We start from the raw sequence: 19,413 nt of genomic DNA on the forward strand, positions 1-19,413 counted from the left end.
AAAAGACGGAGGGAGTATCTACCTAACAAATACCGTGTAATTAGTATCTGGTTCTCCACATTCAAGTTGGCAAGTTAATCTGGTCATTTAGAGATCTTCAAAGGTGAAACAAAATATGAGTTTTATTTTTGAAATGAAGTCTAACTAAGTAGCTTAAAAAAAAGAATTGGTGATAGTTCAATTATTTTTCACCCATATTAATCTTATCAACAATTACTATATAAGAGCAACAAATTGACAACATTGGATACCACTATTTCCTTTTTTGGCTATTAAAAGTATTTTATCGTGCCTTGATGATTTGAATCAAAAAATTTCAACCTAATAAGAAAAAAAATCATTACATGAAATGCTATTGGTGTTTATTATAGGTATGTTTTTTTATTAAACTATATTGAGGTTGTGGTTCATGAAACATAGAACGGATATGATCATTAGTCCAGGAGTTTTGAAAGTGTCAACACTTTGATAGTTTGTCGTTATCTAGTTATTTAGAGATACAACGCAATAAGTATTCGTTGTTGAGATAATTACAAAATGAGAAGGTATTTAGTCAGATCGTCCGACCATAATATTTGGTGGGACGATTTTTTTCAGTTGGTTCAAAAAAAATTCAGTTGGTTTCAATTTTTGTTCAGTTGGTTTCAATTTTTTTTCAGTTGGTTTCAATTTTTGTTCAGTTGGTCTGACACAATGGAATAAAGGAACCAACTGAAAGAATAAAGGAACCAACTGAATGAATAAAATAACTAAATGAAAGAATAAGGTAACCAACTGAAAGAATAAACCAACCAACTGAAAGAATAGACCAACGAACTGAAAGAATACTTTGACTAACTGAAAAAAAAAATTCGACTAAATAAAAGAAAAATAAAACCAACTGAAAACAAAACTTAAGTAAATGAAATAAAATAAATTCTAAAGGAAAGCAACTTAGTTTTTAGTTACTTATATTATCGTTTCAGTTAGTTTTCTTATTCTTTCATTTAACAACTAACTAATCAGGATATGAAATATAACTTCAATAACAGCTAATATAGAAGATCTTGGGAAGCTTAGCAGCATGAAATATAGACAGTTGAAATAAACTTTCCTCTTCCTGCACATCAATGCAAATGTACAGCTAATATAGAAGATCTTGGGAAGCTTAGCAGCATATGAAATATAGATAGTAGAAATAAACTTTCCTCTTCTTGCTCTTCCTGTGCCTTCTCATCAATGCAAATGGATAATCTTTCCAATACCTTCGCATGTTTCAGGATAAACTGCATAAACTCCACCACTCGCTCGCCTCCTCTAAGTGGTTGCACGTCGACGATCTTCACCGTCAGCCCGTCTGACATTAAACACTACGTCAGACGGTCTGACCCAATACTTTCACTTACAAAATAATGCTTATAATTTATATATAATATGCAAAATTATGTATACAATAATATAAAAACACAATTGCAAAATTTTATCATCTCTTCATTCTTTTTTTTAAATTCTCTTGTCCTCTCATCTCCTCTGATACATCAATTCTATATTGTTTCACTCACCTCTCTATTCTCTCTAATATATAAAAATATAGCTATTAATAATAATATAAAAATAAACTTATATAGGAGTTATCTAAAAGCCAACAAACAAATTATTTGCGGTCTGGACCGAAAATCAAACTTCAAAAATTTCGGACCAAAAAATTATTTATTTTTTTGGGTCTAGACCGAAAAATAAAACATTCAAAAAAACTTAAACTTAATCAGGGCCCCAATGTGTAGCTTCGCTCCAAAATATGAGAAACGGGACTGCTACGGAAAGAAGATAGGACTTGCCGTTCTTTCTTTGCTTCACAAAGAGACTTCTCCTAAGATCAACTAATTAGTTGTCACATTATTTGTCAAGAACTAATACATTTCGAGTTAGTGTTTTCTTAAGAAAGGATCTTCTAATGGTTCATTCATTGTTTAATTTATTAGTAAGGGTTTAATTGTTTTGTGTACCCATATGTCTAGTTTGTTGAAAATCACCAAACTTTAATTTAGAAAACACTAAAATTAGTGTAGTTTAATTAATGTTTGTTAAAAGTAGTGAGAGGTTGGAAATGAGAAGAATCCTCATCCTCTACATGTTTAGCAAATTAGATATCTAATATTTTTATTTTCAATATAAGAGAGAAATAAGACATCCTTAAAGGTATTGCACAAACATCGGCATCGAAGGCATACTCGCCGCCATGTCTGGTTTTCACCATAGCGTTGTTCACCGAGTAAAAACGAATGAAAGTAACAAAAGAGAGAGAATGTGAACTGGTTATCCGTAAAATGCGGCGGATACTATATAGTATTAACAATTTTTAATTGAGGGTTTTTTTACCGATATTGCAACACCCGTTGATGTAGATATTGTGAGTAGGGTGACCCAATGGAACAAGGATTAGGATTAAAATTAAAGGGCCCAATAACCAGGTCCACTCGTTAGTATCTTTTTTTTATATATATAATTACCTCCTACTCACCTATCTTAGTTACATCATATTCACTATCAATTTTTCTTATTTAGTTCAATTGATTTATTTAAAGTATAGTTATTACCTTTTCAATGACTTAAATTTCTGTTTACCAAGAAAAACGAACATATGAAATACAACTATGTTTTCTTTCCTTTGTACTAAAAATGAGTTAAGTTAAATGGTTAAAAAAAAGCCATTTCAAAATAATAATTGTACATCATTGTATGTCTATATATTTACCTTGACAATCTAGTCCATTTTTAATCGTTGGAGAATATCCAACCGTAAAGAAAAAAGTGGTTTACCAAAGTTACAGACAAAAAGATTGTGCAGATTTATATATAAATAAAATTATAATTATACAATGGAGGGTAGTAATTAATTTTTTAATCATGCTTAATTTGAAAGTTGTAAGTAATACTTTGTATAAGCAGCAAAAGAGTTTGATGATAATAATAATTGTTGCTTGAGTGGACTAGACATAAGTTGCATAAAAATGTAACTAATGAATAAATATTTTATATAGAAATACATGTTAGTGATAATAATATGAGAATTTGTAATGTCAATGATTTATGATATCAAATGTTTCTTAAAATTCTCTTAATTAATGAAGAATAAATTTAAAAATATAACAAATTTTAATTAAAATAAAAAAGAATTGAAATGTTAGTATGTCACATTAACACCCAAAAATTCCCTTCACTCTATTTATATTGTACGAACTCTTCACCAAAAGAAGGTGGGAATTACCCATTTTATAGACAATCAAATTTCAAGCTCATCCAAACACAATATTAAAGTATTTAAAGATAATAAATTATGAACACTTTCAATTAAAAAAACTCACATGCAGTTAGACTCTGGTTGGGTAGGTGGATATAATTGATCAAAACAATCAAAATCCACCAACTTTGTATTTCTTCTTGGGGTTTAATCTGTTTTATCCAATCAATTGCATCTTGAGATTTTGCAGATTCTCCCAAATCTCCATTTCCGTGGCTACAACAAAGAATATTTTATATAACTATAAGATAAAAATTCATAACTATATATATATATATATATATATATATTCAGTGAAACTAGTGCGGGATAACTTACTGGGTAAATCAGCACTACCGACTACGGAAAGAAGATAGGACTTGCCGTCCTCTCTTTGATTCACAAATCACTAAGAGACTTCTCCTAAGATCTTTACCGATATATTCCTTATTTTTATGGGAAGAATACAGCAACGATGCAATCCCCCTAACAAATCTCTGAAAACTTCCCAAGCTCTCAAATAGTTTTTGTTGCCATAAAATTGGTAGAGCTCTACATTATTCATTAGGAAAACCCCAAGGGGAACCCTAATATCACTCCTCAAGGTGATAATTGAGCGTGTTGACTGCCCTGTACCATCCTCAGTTTCATATTCGAATCCCAGAACATGTGAAAACTTTGATGATGTTCTCGGCACTCGGTTGAACGACAATGCATCATCAATGTTTTCATAGCCCAAAAAAGTTGCACTAGTCTCCTCAACTTCATCTCCTAGATCCGTAATAACCTTCCCAGAAAAAATTTTCTTGTCATGCCAAGTTTCAATTTGGCATACAAGTTGCAAAGAATGAAACGTGCCCGGTTAAAAAACAACAATATGGTTAGTGTCTTTATTTTGCTAAATTAAAAAATGTTACTCTATTTAGAAAAAGAAAAAACTCAAAAAATAAATTAATAAATAGATAAAAGTAGCAGTCCGTTTATGAGATTTTAGAGGCCCAAGGGCGAACCTACATATTAGGGCCCTGATTAAATCTAAGTTTTTTGAATGTTTTATTTTTTGGTCTAGACCAAAATAATAAACAATTTTTTGGTGAAATTTTTTTGAAGTTTTTTTCGGTCCAGATCGAAAATAATTTTCTTTGTTGACTTTTAGATAACTCGTATATAAATTTATTTTTATATTATTATTAATAGCTATATTTTTATATATTAGATAAAATTGAGAGGTGAGAGAAACAAATATAGATTTGATGTATCAGAGGAGATGAGAGGACAAGAGAATTAAAAAAAATGAAGAGATGATTAAATTTTGCAGTTGTGTTTTTATAGGAAAGCAACTTAGTTTTTAGTTACTTATATTATCGTTTCAGTTAGTTTTCTTATTCTTTCATTTAACAACTAACTAATCAGGATATGAAATATAACTTCAATAACAGCTAATATAGAAGATCTTGGGAAGCTTAGCAGCATGAAATATAGACAGTTGAAATAAACTTTCCTCTTCCTGCACATCAATGCAAATGTACAGCTAATATAGAAGATCTTGGGAAGCTTAGCAGCATATGAAATATAGATAGTAGAAATAAACTTTCCTCTTCTTGCTCTTCATCTGCCTTCTCATCAATGCAAATGGATAATCTTTCCAATACCTTCGCATGTTTCAGGATAAACTGCATAAACTCCACCACTCGCTCGCCTCCTCTAAGTGGTTGCACGTCGACGATCTTCACCGTCAGCCCGTCTGACAGTAAACACTACGTCAGACGGTCTGACCCAATACTTTCACTTACAAAATAATGCTTATAATTTATATATAATATGCAAAATTATGTATACAATAATATAAAAACACAATTGCAAAATTTTATCATCTCTTCATTCTTTTTTTTAAATTCTCTTGTCCTCTCATCTCCTCTGATACATCAATTCTATATTGTTTCACTCACCTCTCTATTCTCTCTAATATATAAAAATATAGCTATTAATAATAATATAAAAATAAACTTATATAGGAGTTATCTAAAAGCCAACAAACAAATTATTTGCGGTCTGGACCGAAAATCAAACTTCAAAAATTTCGGACCAAAAAATTATTTATTTTTTTGGGTCTAGACCGAAAAATAAAACATTCAAAAAAACTTAAACTTAATCAGGGCCCCAATGTGTAGCTTCGCTCCAAAATATGAGAAACGAGACTGCTACGGAAAGAAGATAGGACTTGCCGTTCTTTCTTTGCTTCACAAAGAGACTTCTCCTAAGATCAACTAATTAGTTGTCACATTATTTGTCAAGAACTAATACATTTCGAGTTAGTGTTTTCTTAAGAAAGGATCTTCTAATGGTTCATTCATTGTTTAATTTATTAGTAAGGGTTTAATTGTTTTGTGTACCCATATGTCTAGTTTGTTGAAAATCACCAAACTTTAATTTAGAAAACACTAAAATTAGTGTAGTTTGATTAATGTTTGTTAAAAGTAGTGAGAGGTTGGAAATGAGAAGAATCTTCATCCTCTACATGTTTAGCAAATTAGATATCTAATATTTTTATTTTCAATATAAGAGAGAAATAAGACATCCTTAAAGGTATTGCACAAACATCGGCATCGAAGGCATACTCGCCGCCATGTCTGGTTTTCACCATAGCGTTGTTCACCGAGTAAAAACGAATGAAAGTAACAAAAGAGAGAGAATGTGAACTGTTTATCCGTAAAATGCGGCGGATACTATATAGTATTAACAATTTTTAATTGAGGGTTTTTTTACCGATATTGCAACACCCGTTGATCTAGATATTGTGAGTAGGGTGACCCAATGGAACAAGGATTAGGATTAAAATTAAAGGGCCCAATAACCAGGTCCACTCGTTAGTATCTCTTTTTTTTATATATAATTACCTCCTACTCACCTATCTTAGTTACATCATATTCACTATCAATTTTTCTTATTTAGTTCAATTGATTTATTTAAAGTATAGTTATTACCTTTTCAATGACTTAAATTTCTGTTTATCAAGAAAAACGAACATATGAAATACAACTATGTTTTCTTTCCTTTGTACTAAAAATGAGTTAAGTTAAATGGTTAAAAAAAAAGCCATTTCAAAATAATAATTGTACATCATTGTATGTCTATATATTTACCTTGACAATCTAGTCCATTTTTAATCGTTGGAAAATATCCAACCGTAAAGAAAAAAGTGGTTTACCAAAGTTACAGACAAAAAGATTGTGCAGATTTATATATAAATAAAATTATAATTATACAATGGAGGGTAGTAATTAATTTTTTAATCATGCTTAATTTGAAAGTTGTAAGTAATACTTTGTATAAGCAGCAAAAGAGTTTGATGATAATAATAATTGTTGCTTGAGTGGACTAGACATAAGTTGCATAAAAATGTAACTAATGAATAATATATTTTATATAGAAATACATGTTAGTGATAATAATATGAGAATTTGTAATGTCAATGATTTATGATATCAAATGTTTCTTAAAATTCTCTTAATTAATGAAGAATAAATTTAAAAATATAACAAATTTTAATTAAAATAAAAAAGAATTGAAATGTTAGTATGTCACATTAACACCCAAAAATTCCCTTCACTCTATTTATATGTACGAACTCTTCACCAAAAGAAGGTGGGAATTACCCATTTTATAGACAATCAAATTTCAAGCTCATCCAAACACAATATTAAAGTATTTAAAGATAATAAATTATGAACACTTTCAATTAAAAAAACTCACATGCAGTTAGACTCTGGTTGGGTTGGTGGATATAATTGATCAAAACAATCAAAATCCACCAACTTTGTATTTCTTCTTGGGGTTAATCTGTTTTATCCAATCAATTGCATCTTGAGATTTTGCAGATTCTCCCAAATCTCCATTTCCGTGGCTACAACAAAGAATATTTATATAACTATAAGATAAAAATTCATAACTATATATATATATATATATATATATATATATATATATATATATATATATATATATATATATATATATATATATATATTCAGTGAAACTAGTGCGGGATAACTTACTGGGTAAATCAGCACTACCGACTACGGAAAGAAGATAGACTTGCCGTCCTCTCTTTGATTCACAAATCACTAAGAGACTTCTCCTAAGATCTTTACCGATATATTCCTTATTTTTATGGGAAGAATACAGCAACGATGCAATCCCCCTAACAAAATCTCTGAAAACTTCCCAAGCTCTCAAATAGTTTTTGTTGCCATAAAATTGGTAGAGCTCTACATTATTCATTAGGAAAACCCCAAGGGAACCCTAATATCACTCCTCAAGGTGATAATTGAGCGTGTTGACTGCCCTGTACCATCCTCAGTTTCATATTCGAATCCCAGAACATGTGAAAACTTTGATGATGTTCTCGGCACTCGGTTGAACGACAATGCATCATCAATGTTTTCATAGCCCAGAAAAGTTGCACTAGTCTCCTCAACTTCATCTCCTAGATCCGTAATAACCTTCCCAGAAAAAAATTTCTTGTCATGCCAAGTTTCAATTTGGCATACAAGTTGCAAAGAATGAGACGTGCCCGCGTTAAAAAAACAACAATATGGTTAGTGTCTTTATTTTGCTAAATTAAAAAATGTTACTCTATTTAGAAAAAGAAAAAACTCAAAAATAAATTAATAAAAATAGTAAAAGTAGCAGTCCGTTTATGAGATTTTAGAGGCCCAAGGGCGAGCCTACATATTAGGGCCCTGAATTAAATCTAAGTTTTTTGAATGTTTTATTTTTTGTCTAGACCAAAATAATAAACAATTTTTTGGTGAAATTTTTTTGAAGTTTTTTTCGGTCCAGATCGAAAATAATTTTCTTTGTTGGCTTTTAGATAACTCGTATATAAATTTATTTTTATATTATTATTAATAGCTATATTTTTATATATTAGAGAAAATTGAGAGGTGAGAGAAACAAATATAGATTTGATGTATCAGAGGAGATGAGAGGACAAGAGAATTAAAAAAAATGAAGAGATGATTAAATTTTGCAGTTGTGTTTTTATATTATTGTATACATAATTAGTTTTGAATCCCGTACGTTGCACGCGTTGTTTTTTATATATATATTTTGTAATTTTTTTGTTAACATATTGGTTTTGTGTTACTGTAAAATGAGATTTTTCAATACGATTTTATTTACATACTTCATCTGCTAATTATCTATTTTGACCAATCAACTTTTAGAAAAAAAAAACAACTATAATTGTCAATATTACCTTTATTTTATGTTAATAAAATCATCATTAATTACTCATCAAATTGCCTCATAAAGTTGCGCTTATTTATTAAGGATTTACTTATCCCCTACACTTTTTAATTAAAGGAGTACCTCTATGATAAAGTACACATTTTTTTTCATTTTCTTAAAAATCATGTCCAAACCCATTATTGTAGTAGAAAAAGAATTGATAAAATATTTGTCATTATACCCTTATTTTTAGATTATCTTTAATTATATATTAATAAAGTTTATAAAAAGTTGATGTAAAGTTAGTATTGCAACGGTTGTTTCCATCTCTGAGTTCACTCATGGTACACCCGGGTGTACCATGCTCATGGTACACCCAAGGGTATTTTTGTAATAAATTAGAATTTCGATTGCTCATTTGACACCAAATTTGCTCATATGGGCATTTTGCTCATTTACTCATTTGCTCATTTTGCTCATTTGTAATAAAAGTGTTTGCTCATTTTCTTAAATGAGTAGAAATGTTTGCTCATTTGCTCATTTGTTCATCTTGCTCATTTGCTCATTCGCTTATTTTGCTCAGTTGGAGAAAATAGTCTCGGGTGTACCATGAGCATGGTACACCCAGGTGTACTATAAATATTCTCTCCATCTCTAATAAGTGAATGCATGTTGAACGGTATTGTCAACTAACATATCATTATATCACTATAATAAAAGTTTAAAAATAAAATAAAGTAGATATTGAGTGGCCACAAATGCATAGAAACTGTCATTGAAAATGTTGGCAACGTTAGTAGATTTGCAGCAGTTCATTAGATGTTATCGTATGGTTTACGCAAATCTCAAGAATCAATTTTTTTTTTTAATTTTGTGATTTTATATGTGAATCATAGTCGTAGATAGGGCTGGCAATGAGTTGAGACAGCTCGCGAGCTACTCGAACTCGGCTCGGTCAAAGCTCGGTCAAAGCTCGACTCGAGTGAGCTCAACTTGAGCTCGAACTCGACTCGGTAGGTTAACGAGTCGAGTCGAGCAACTCAATACTCGACTCGAGAAACTCGTGAGATACTCGATAAAAATTTATATATATATATACTTTTAATTTTTTTAAGAAATTTTAACTTTATTTTTTTCTATAAAAAATACTTGTACTTTTCTTTTCAAAAAAAAAATGAAAAAAAGTGTATAAAATGACAAAAAAGCAAAGCAAAAAATTTCTTCTATAAAAAATAGAACTATATCAAATGACCAAAAAGCTTGAAACGAGTTCGAGTTCGAACTTGAAACGAGTTCGAGCTGGAAACGAGTTCGAGTTCGAGTTTAGGTTTCGAGTTTGAGCTTGAAATTTTGAAACTCGCGAGTTTTCGAGTCGAGTCGAGTTTGAGTTTTCGAGTTCCAATCGAGTTTAGTTATGAGCATATATTGTAATACCATGCAATCACAAGATTTATAAGCATGAATTGAGCTTAGTTATGATCTGCTACTTGTTGATATCAAGAAATAAACTGCGAAAATAAATCCTACTAGAACTAAAGGTTCTAGTGTACGGTTATGTAGTGGTATTCAAGCATACTTGGAAATTATAATTCATCTAGTAGCTCCATTCTAACTTTTATTATAAAGGAAAGAATATGTCTACATAATGGAGAAGGCCAGCAAAAACAGGTCCACATTCCAATTTTGAAAGATTTTACCAATTTAACTAGTTGACATCTATGTAACAACTGTCCAGATTGTAAATGTAATATAGACGATTAGACGAGCACCGGAAAAACTATAACCAGGTTATTTATCTCAGTTGGTTAGCATAATGTCATTAGATTAAGATTACAAGAAGCATGATATATCATAGCTGCTCAAGATCCTATAATTTGCTAGAATCTGACATTTTGGTGTACTAGCGCCTACAAATAGTACTCAGTAAACAGATTTTTGGGCTTCTTCATAGTTGTATTCATGTTCTTCTCTTGTATTCCTCTTTCGCATGTGCTTGTAGTATACATACTGCATGATTATCTAGAAAGGAGGCTCTGTGAAGGCATAACAAACCGGTTTCCAAAGACTTAAATGCGTCTATAGATCTAAACCTTTAATCGATGTCTCAGTAGCAAAAACAGAGGCTGAAGATCAAAATCAAGGGAAGAAAAGGATACAAATAAGTCGAGCACGACGCAAACTACAGCATCCAGTAACCAAGGCATGTTAGCTTTGATTTCTGCCAATTCGGTACGCCTCACCACAATGCTGCATTTGTATAAAGGAGTTCAAGGTTAAGAATGATTAATCATAAATGAGAGAGAAAGTAATAGAAGTTATTAAGTAGGAGTTATGAAAAGACAAGATGAGCCAAGCTCGAGCTTGGGGTAGCTCGAAAGACAAGATGAGCTCAAGCTCATATGGCAGACGTTTCAGGCTCGGCTTGGCTTTAGCTCGACACGAGCTCACTCAAATCTGAGTCACAGGCTCCAACTAATAAAACATTTCAAGCTACAATATTCAAATCTCCGTCTATTTGCTAATAATGTGTACTTTGCTAGTTAATAGTGTTACTCATAAATCATACTTCCTCCGTTCCATAATAAGTGAAACACTTACTATTTTAAAACGTTTCAAAATAAGTGAAACATACTTTAAATGGATAAAAGAAAGTGACAAAATGACAAGAGTGCCCATCACAAACTTGTGTGGTTTGCTTTTCTCTCTCCTCCTTTTGATAATAAAAGGGTATTTTATGACTTTTTGGCTTTTGAAAGTGATGTTTATTAAATCTTGTGCCCAATCCCTGTGTTTCACTTATTATGGAACGGAGGAAGTATTCTATTTACATACTATCTCTGTTTTTATTTAGTTGCAACATTCACCTTTTTGCACAAACTTTAATAAATGAAAAAAGAGAGCATAATTGACACACTTGCCCCTGCTACTAGTACTATAATTAAATGAGGAGAGAGAGAAGTAAGGGTAATATAGTCAAATTATCCCAAAAGCTTTCCTAAAAAGGAAAATGTTGCAACTAATAAAAAACACCTAAAAGTAGAAATTGTTGCAACTAAATAAAAGCAGAGGTAGTATTTGACCCTACTCTGTTAAGATCACATGTAGAACCCATGTGAGTGGTCTCATAAGCTCAAGGGGTTACTCCTATAACCAACGATGATTGGTTTCAGGAAAGAGCCTCATTTGGACTGTAAATAGTCAAAAACTATTCTCTAATGATGAGTACTGCATAGACCTGTTTGACGAATTACCAAATATCACTATGACCCATTCGAATCGAGCTTTGTCGGGCTTAGCTCATTTAACTCCTGAACTAAGCTCAAACTCACTTGAGCTGAGCAATGGAGCAATCAATGTTCAAGTCAGCAGCAAGTAGGCTAGACACATTATCACCTCTTGTACCAAGCCAAAAATGAGAGAGAGTACCTTCCAACGTAGGCAACATTAGCGATAAGTGCAAATATGAACATAAGTGGATTCAGGCCCTACAAAAATAAATGACAGCAGAGTTTTCCATTATACAAACAAGATAGGACACTGATGTGGAACAGTGTCAATAAGGTCCCATGAAAAATATATTATTACCTCCACACTTCCTCTTTTTATCTGGTCAAAAAAAGACAGCAACTCTTGTTAGTATCAGAGATAGGAACAAAAAGAGATTAAGCAAAGATTAGATATTAACCAAAACATGATCTAATTTTAGAAACAAATTGATGACTTACATTCCATATGATCTGCGGAATTCGTCCCCCCATGTAAATCGCAGCCATCAACCACCCCAACCACTGACCGACTGCACTGTGCTCAGAGCCATGTTCCTGCACACGTAAATCAGTCTCGATAAGCTCTTATCTCCTCATATAGTACCATAAAATATATATGGTTAGAATTGCAAAATTTCTGAAGATGCAAAAGCATACGCTTAACATCCTCCTCCCAGTAAATCCCTTATAAGCTTCTAATAATGCATTGCCTCCGATTGGCAAGTTGACAGATACAGCAGCCACCATTGCTCCTCGAGCAGCCTGACCAAAAGATAGTGGGTGAAATTAGTACTATATGAATTAGACATTCTGAGCTTACTTGTGCAATTCATAGCTAAGATCAATTTCTTTTTCGTTTTAAGCAATGGTTAAAGATTCTTACAACTATGTGACTGTTGCCTTATTGAAGTAACAAACCTCATTATTTCCAGGAAGTATTATCTTTGAATTTCTCAGTCATTCTCTCATTTTGTCAATTAAGGTCCATGTTTGTTGTATTACTCTTTTGTTAGTGACTATCTCTAACATTGAGTTGCCTCATAAACTCGTATAATATGATCTTTGATGAAAGGTTTTATTTCTTCTCTCAAGTCTCAACCCGTTTAAGTCAAATAACACTCAAATCAGATGTCACATAGCTAATCCCTGATTGCAGAAGAGTCTTGCGGGTAAGAAATATCTCAGCAAATCTAGAAAAATGAAGTTCTTTAGAACCCTTTGAAGACATTGTGGGGTCCGTCAGAAATGAAATAAGACAACCTCCCATACATATCACCAGTGTGTTAGAAAGTTATGGGGACCAGTAGAATTAACTGTCAAGTTGTCCTAATAAATCTTGGACTACATATGACATAATCAACACAATCCGCTTATATATATATAATTCGACATGGAAAATAGATCACAACACTATCTTGATCTCTCATGCTTAAATACGTACAATTATAAAATGACTTAAACTAGAGGCACTTTAGTGGTAATCCGGTAAGGGATTTCCTTACCCTCCCCGTCCCCCCCCCCCCCCCCAAAAAAGGAGTGTGGGCCACTCATGATAGACTGAGAGACTCATGCAGGTGTTAGGTCCTTCGACTTAGGTACCCCAGATTTAACAATTACTCAGTTGATTTACATATACCACGATTACCAACTATGTATAGTAGTATTCTAGATGCAAATTACAAAGTGATCAAGATAATGAAAAAGACTTGTTTTACCCCTAAACTAGTTGAAAATGTGCACAAGAAAATATTCACAACTGGTAAATGATCAAATGTCACAAATTCTGAAAAAGAAGTGATAACTTACGGGGCGTGGAATCTGTCTGGGTAGGCTAGCGGTACCTCTCTTGGCAGGGATAGGAATGGGATTAGTCTCTTCATCGTCGGAAGACGAGTGGTAACCACGCACCAACGCTGAGGGACCACTCCTAGGGCCCGTCGTCAGATAAGATCGGAATGGGGGTGTGCCACTCCCAGCTAAAGACCTTGCTGACCTACAATTTTTAGTTTCATTGATAACAAACAAAACTATCTAGTCAGCTTATCTTCTTGTTCAATACATTCGGAATTGGATGCTTGCTGTTTTTTTTCCAGGATTATCTAGTACTTACGTGTAATATCTTCGTATTGGTGCTCTTACTGGGGCACTTGGAATGGGGATACCTGTCTGATCTGTTGGCTTTGGATTCAGGGGTTTCTTCTCTTCCTCAACCTATAGGATTATCACAAGTACTATATTAACAAAAAAAAATTGTATTTGGGCTTGAAAACGAAAGAAAAAAAAAAGAAAATTTATTGCATGACTGGAAAGTGGTATGTATATTAGTTACCTCTTCATGGACTCCATTATGACGACATTTTAACCATTGATAGAAGTAGTCGTAGTACACGCTCTGCAACACTAGCACTATTGTGCTCGTTGTGTATAGCTGCAAAAATATAATATATGATCACCATTATATATTAGAATTTCCTTATTAATTAACTGCAACATTTAATGCGTTTCAACAATAATGATAATTTGATGCACACATATGAGGAAGTAAGCTCAAGAGAACATAGCCTTACTTGGAACAATTACGGACTTCAACAGGAGCAATTTTGCCTTTTTTGCAAGGACATATCTTGAAATAAGAAATTGGTACTATTCGAACACTCTTCGGTACTGTCAAAGATATGACTATAGTACACTTTGATAAACTCTCTAGTACTAGAAAAACAAATTCTAGTACCAACAAACACATCCCACTACCAATCCAAGATTTATATTGTATCTTCTTTTTTGATGGGAAGATTTACAATTTTAAAATGGACTCCAAGTGTTAGAGGTTAGGAATTTCTAGCAGCGTATGAGCTTTGCCTATCGTAAGACTATCAACTACATTAGCTGACATCTATAATTTAAGAAGAATATAATCAATTAAGCTAAAAGTTAACCAGATAATTTCCGCAATTTAATTGACTGTCGAAGCTATCTATGTTTTCTTATTTTCTTAGAAAAGAGAATATGTGCTGAAATGAGAACTTGGCACATAAAATGATTCTCCGTTGAAGGAATATTATGAAAGTCCTATGGGATTTTACAAGCACAGCAAACATGAATAATGATAGAATGAATATATTCCAAGATTCACAATTTGTCTCTTTCATGGAGATATTAGAAGATCTTGGTAGTAGCTTTAAGAGTTAAATTCTTACCATCAGAGTGTGAAATTCTACATGGTAACCTTCAAGTTTAGACTTTTCTATGTGATGGCAAGGCAAAAATAATATTATACAAAGTGACACTGTACTATGACTAATTACATTTAGTGACCTTAATCCACTTAAAACTGACTAACCCATTACTAAAACCTAATTTACTAACCTACCCTCCTAGTTAATTACCATCTTCAAAATCCCTACCATTAGTCGTGAGTGTTGATCACAGTAATTCCTCAACTTCCCCTATCAATCACATCTTTCATTCATCATCTTTGCAACTCTTCTTTTCGATTCATTCTCCATAATTGAGATTGTATTGCGATGTTTTAATATTCTTTGTTGATTATCCATAATTTACAAGAGAAACAGATGCTCTTGGCATTCCTTTGGACCACTCTGTTCCTTTTGTGCTGCTTGTACCTATCACCTCGATATTCAAGAAGAACGGGCTTCAAGCTTTGGAAGCCAACCTTCCAAGCTTCAGCAATGTTGTTGACCAAGCGTGCTTGTTCTTTGTAAACTCATGGAATGCTAGCCCCATATATGCTATTCTTTGTTCTTAAAAGTGTTCCATCTCTTCGTTCATTAATCGAAAAATCGTCTCAAATCTTCTTGTTTTAATTAAGTGGCCAAAAAAAATTCACGAGCTAGTTACAGGGATGATAGGGAGAAATTTCAAATAAGGAGAACTTGAATGCTAAATTTACCTCTGTATATTCAGTGTCAGCATCTCCAAACTTGTCTAACCTAGTTAGCATGAGCTTATCTCTGGTGGTCATTGAACAAATTAATGGATAATCAACAATGAATATTAAAACATCGCAATGCAATCTCAAATATGGGGAATGGAGCGAAAAGAAGAGCTGCAGAGATTATTGAATGGAAGGAGATGTGATTGACAGGGGGAATTGACGAGTTAATGTGATCAAAACTCACTGACTAACAGGAGGGGTTTTCCAAATGGATAATTAACTAGGAGGGTAAGTTAGTAAATAAGGTTTTAGTAATGAGTTAGTCAGTTTTAAGTGGATGAAGGCCATTAAATGTAATTAGTTATAGTATAGTGTCACTTTGTATAATATTATTTTTGTCTTGCCACCACATAGAAAAGTCTAAACTTGAAGGCTGCCATGTAGAATTTCCCTTTTTTAATTTAAAGTAATACGAGAGAGAACTAAACATTAAGCTCTTTAGACAAGTTGAACACCTTAACGAATTTTTAGCACTATAAAAGTTACATATTTAGATGATCTTTTTCCTAAATATAAGGGTATTAAAGAAATCTCACGAAAAACTCGAAAACACAATTATTAAGTTCAACAAAGAAACAAAATGCCTAAATTCAACAATCAACTATTAATTAGTCTGTTTAACGGAACGAGATAACTTGCAAGATACTCGAGATTGACTTAGATCAAAACAGAACTTGATCAAAGATCGACTCAAGATACTAGTGAAGTAGTGAGTCAAGTTGAACTACGCCAAACTCGAGTTTAACTCGCACAATACGCACCCCTACCTAAACAATTCATGTTTTTTTGTAGTACTAATGGCCTGTTCTTTTCGGCATAAAATAGCTGAACTGAACTAAACTGAATTGAACTGAAATGAATAGTGATATGTAAGAGTAAAAGTATTGTCAAGAGTTTAACTGAACTGAACTGGATTGAACTGGTCTGAACTGAATTGAACTGAAAATAAGCTTGGGAGAACAGACGCTTACGAGGAGTATTAAATATGAAGAAACGATTAAATATAAGATACTTACAAAAGCTGTGTAGAGCTGGGTTGGCAGCTGCAATATCACATACAAACAAAACAAACCCAAAAAAGAAGTTAATTATATTGAAGATCCTAACTAAAACAAAAGCAGCGAATAATTTAGCCATAATAAGGCGTAAAGCCAAACATGGTGCTGAGCAGGCTCTATCTTCCATGAATTAAGAAATCAAACAATATTACTTAACAAAAATTAATGATTATTTTTGGGAAAGGAGGAAATAACGGGAGGAAGCAGATAGTGGTCCAATAAGAGATATACATGCCAAAAATGGTGGATGGTTGTAGTTTAGCCGTTTAGGTGTAACTGTCTTCTGTCAAAGCCTAGTTGCTAACATGCATGAAATGAAATGACCACTTCTCGCTTCATCATGTTTGGCTTTTTTCCCCCAAAAAACTGCTCTTTTTTCTCTAATTTGTTACATTCTCTCTAAATTTTCTCAACTTGCTAGACAGCTACTATTCGAATTCATAAATAACTGTCTACTTTACCATTTGTCACTAAAGCAAGATTTTTGAGCGACGTCTCGATTAGCAAGCCAATCAGCAGCGCGATTGTGTTCGCTACATATATGTAGTTATGTACCACTTGTATGGTCCATTTCGGATAATTTTGGAACATGAAGCATCTCATTTACCACTAGATGTAAGTCTAATGACCCATGCTTGTGATTTGTATATGAGTCTCAACTCTCAGGCTTTGCTAACTATTTTTTTTCAAAAATAGATTTTAACCCTCTATATATGACGACACTATGAAGCAATAGTATGAGGCAATCTTTCTAGTTTACCTAAACATCACTAGAAAAAATAAACCTTTCAAGTACAGTAATAAATAATAAAAATCACTATAGGAAAAAGGGCAAAAAAATGAAAGTGAAGCTCACGGTTTTAACCGAGACTACTACGGTTTTTAATGCAAGAAATTCTAGGATATCGAGTGTCAAAACTCATATACGATTGACATTACTCACCGTAGCAGGCTCTAGAAGGCAACCGACTAGATTAAAAATATCACTGAAAAAAAAAAAAAAGAATTTGTTAGATTCACTTATATAAAATGTCACTCAAAACATGTAGTATATCATATCTTAAATGGGTATATAATTATCCTAAAATACCAAGTTTGAATAGGATTATTAGTACTAAAAAAAAGAGTGGGAGAGAATATAAAAGAATGAATGAATTTACCCAAAAAACCAACCAAGGAGGAAGAGAAGAGAAACGCCATGGCTAGACTTAGTGCGGAAATTGGTGATAATTTGAGGGACTTCAGCAACACCCCAAGCTAATAAACTAACAATTCCAAAAGCGAAAGAAAAATGATCTCTTAAATTGCAAAGACAATCTTTAAAATACTTGTTAGCCCACCACGCACAAGGTTTCTTCTCTCTCCAGCAGTATGACACTTTATTTTGGAATGCCATCTGCATATACGACTTCGTCATCTCTATTCTCTCTCTTCTTTTCTCTTCTTTCTCTCTCTTTACCTAGTACGTCTATGCTAACTTACAAATTTAAGTAGAAGCCTAGGAGGGTGTGGGTGCAATTTTATAGTACTGGACAGTGGACACTATTATACTAGTAGGATATTTTTATAGATGAAGTATTTTTGAGTCGAGGATAATTTTTTTTGTAAATTTATGTGTTTTTCCTGTTTTATATTAATTGATACAATTACTATGGGTACATAAATTTAGTTGGATCTTATGATATTAGATATTTAGGGTCTGTTCTCTTCGGCATAAAACAGTTAAACTGAACTGAACTGAACTGATCTGAACTGAATTGAACTGAACTGAACTGAACTGATTTGAACTGAACTGAATAGTGATATGTGAGAGTAAAAGTATTGTCAAGAGCTGACCTGAACTGAACTAGTATGAACTGAACTGAACTGAAAATAAGTTGGGGAGAACAGGCCCTTAGTTGGACCTTATGACATGTCGTAGAATTACATGTCAATTGATATAAACAATGTTTAGTTATTGTTTAATATTTTCATTTTAAACATTTTTCTTACTTATTTTATTTGTCCCATAGTAATGGATGTAATTTCTAATATTGTGAGGTCCAACTAAATCTTATATTGTTTATCTCTATTTGCAAAAGGCCCTAGATAATACTCATAGTAAAAGATTACATAGATTATCATACTCATCCTTAAAAAAAATGTAAATTTCATAATTTACTCAACATAATGGACAAAAAAACTTTCAACCACTAGCAATAAAAAAGAAGTCAAATAAAAACTCTAAATTTATATATGAGTCAAAATGTAACGATTGATATAGGACACATGGATTATTCGGGTGCTTTTAAGTCATCACATCTAAGGTCGATAGTGTTCAACGTAACTAAGGTAATGTCTTTATAGTTGGTTTCAACTTTCACTTCTGTTGGAGTCGTGTGGTGATTAGGTCATGTTGATTAGATATCGTCGGTTTCCATTTGAGTCTTGGTCTAGTTGGGACAATATGTATGGGATTTGTTGTAGCCCAAAAATCAAGGGCTATCAAGATGACAAGTGGTCTCATCGGAGCCCTACACGTGGCAGGTGCTCATAAAGGTAAAGTACAAAGGGCCAGAAAGCTGCAGGGCTAAAAGTATATCTCCTGAAGAAAGTGTACTAATAAAGTCCCTCTCTTGGCCCAAAGGTTGTACTTAGGCCCAG

General features: G+C 32.7%; 1 protein-coding gene across 2 annotated transcripts; it reads right to left on the reverse strand.

Annotated features, from left to right (window-relative positions):
• Positions 1 to 10,255: 10,255 nt before the first annotated feature.
• On the reverse strand, positions 10,256 to 18,309 carry LOC104895967 (uncharacterized). 2 transcript variants are annotated; one of them, XM_010682623.4, is made up of 12 exons: positions 17,931 to 18,309; positions 17,714 to 17,756; positions 16,729 to 16,755; positions 14,087 to 14,185; positions 13,868 to 13,968; positions 13,564 to 13,750; positions 12,415 to 12,519; positions 12,217 to 12,312; positions 12,077 to 12,097; positions 11,918 to 11,976; positions 10,648 to 10,738; positions 10,256 to 10,510 (listed from the first exon to the last, which is right to left on the reverse strand). In XM_010682623.4, the coding sequence occupies exons 1-12, from the start codon at positions 18,185 to 18,187 to the stop codon at positions 10,412 to 10,414; spliced, it is 1,185 nt and encodes a 394-aa protein (XP_010680925.1). In that variant the 5' UTR covers positions 18,188 to 18,309; the 3' UTR covers positions 10,256 to 10,411. The 2 variants fall into 2 exon arrangements, with proteins under 2 accessions (XP_010680925.1, XP_048501776.1); XM_048645819.2 differs by lacking the exon at positions 11,918 to 11,976.
• Positions 18,310 to 19,413: the final 1,104 nt, after the last annotated feature.

The sequence above is a fragment of the Beta vulgaris genome, chromosome 6 (genome assembly GCF_026745355.1).
Source record: "Beta vulgaris subsp. vulgaris cultivar EL10 chromosome 6, EL10.2, whole genome shotgun sequence".
Lineage (NCBI taxonomy): Eukaryota > Viridiplantae > Streptophyta > Magnoliopsida > Caryophyllales > Amaranthaceae > Beta > Beta vulgaris.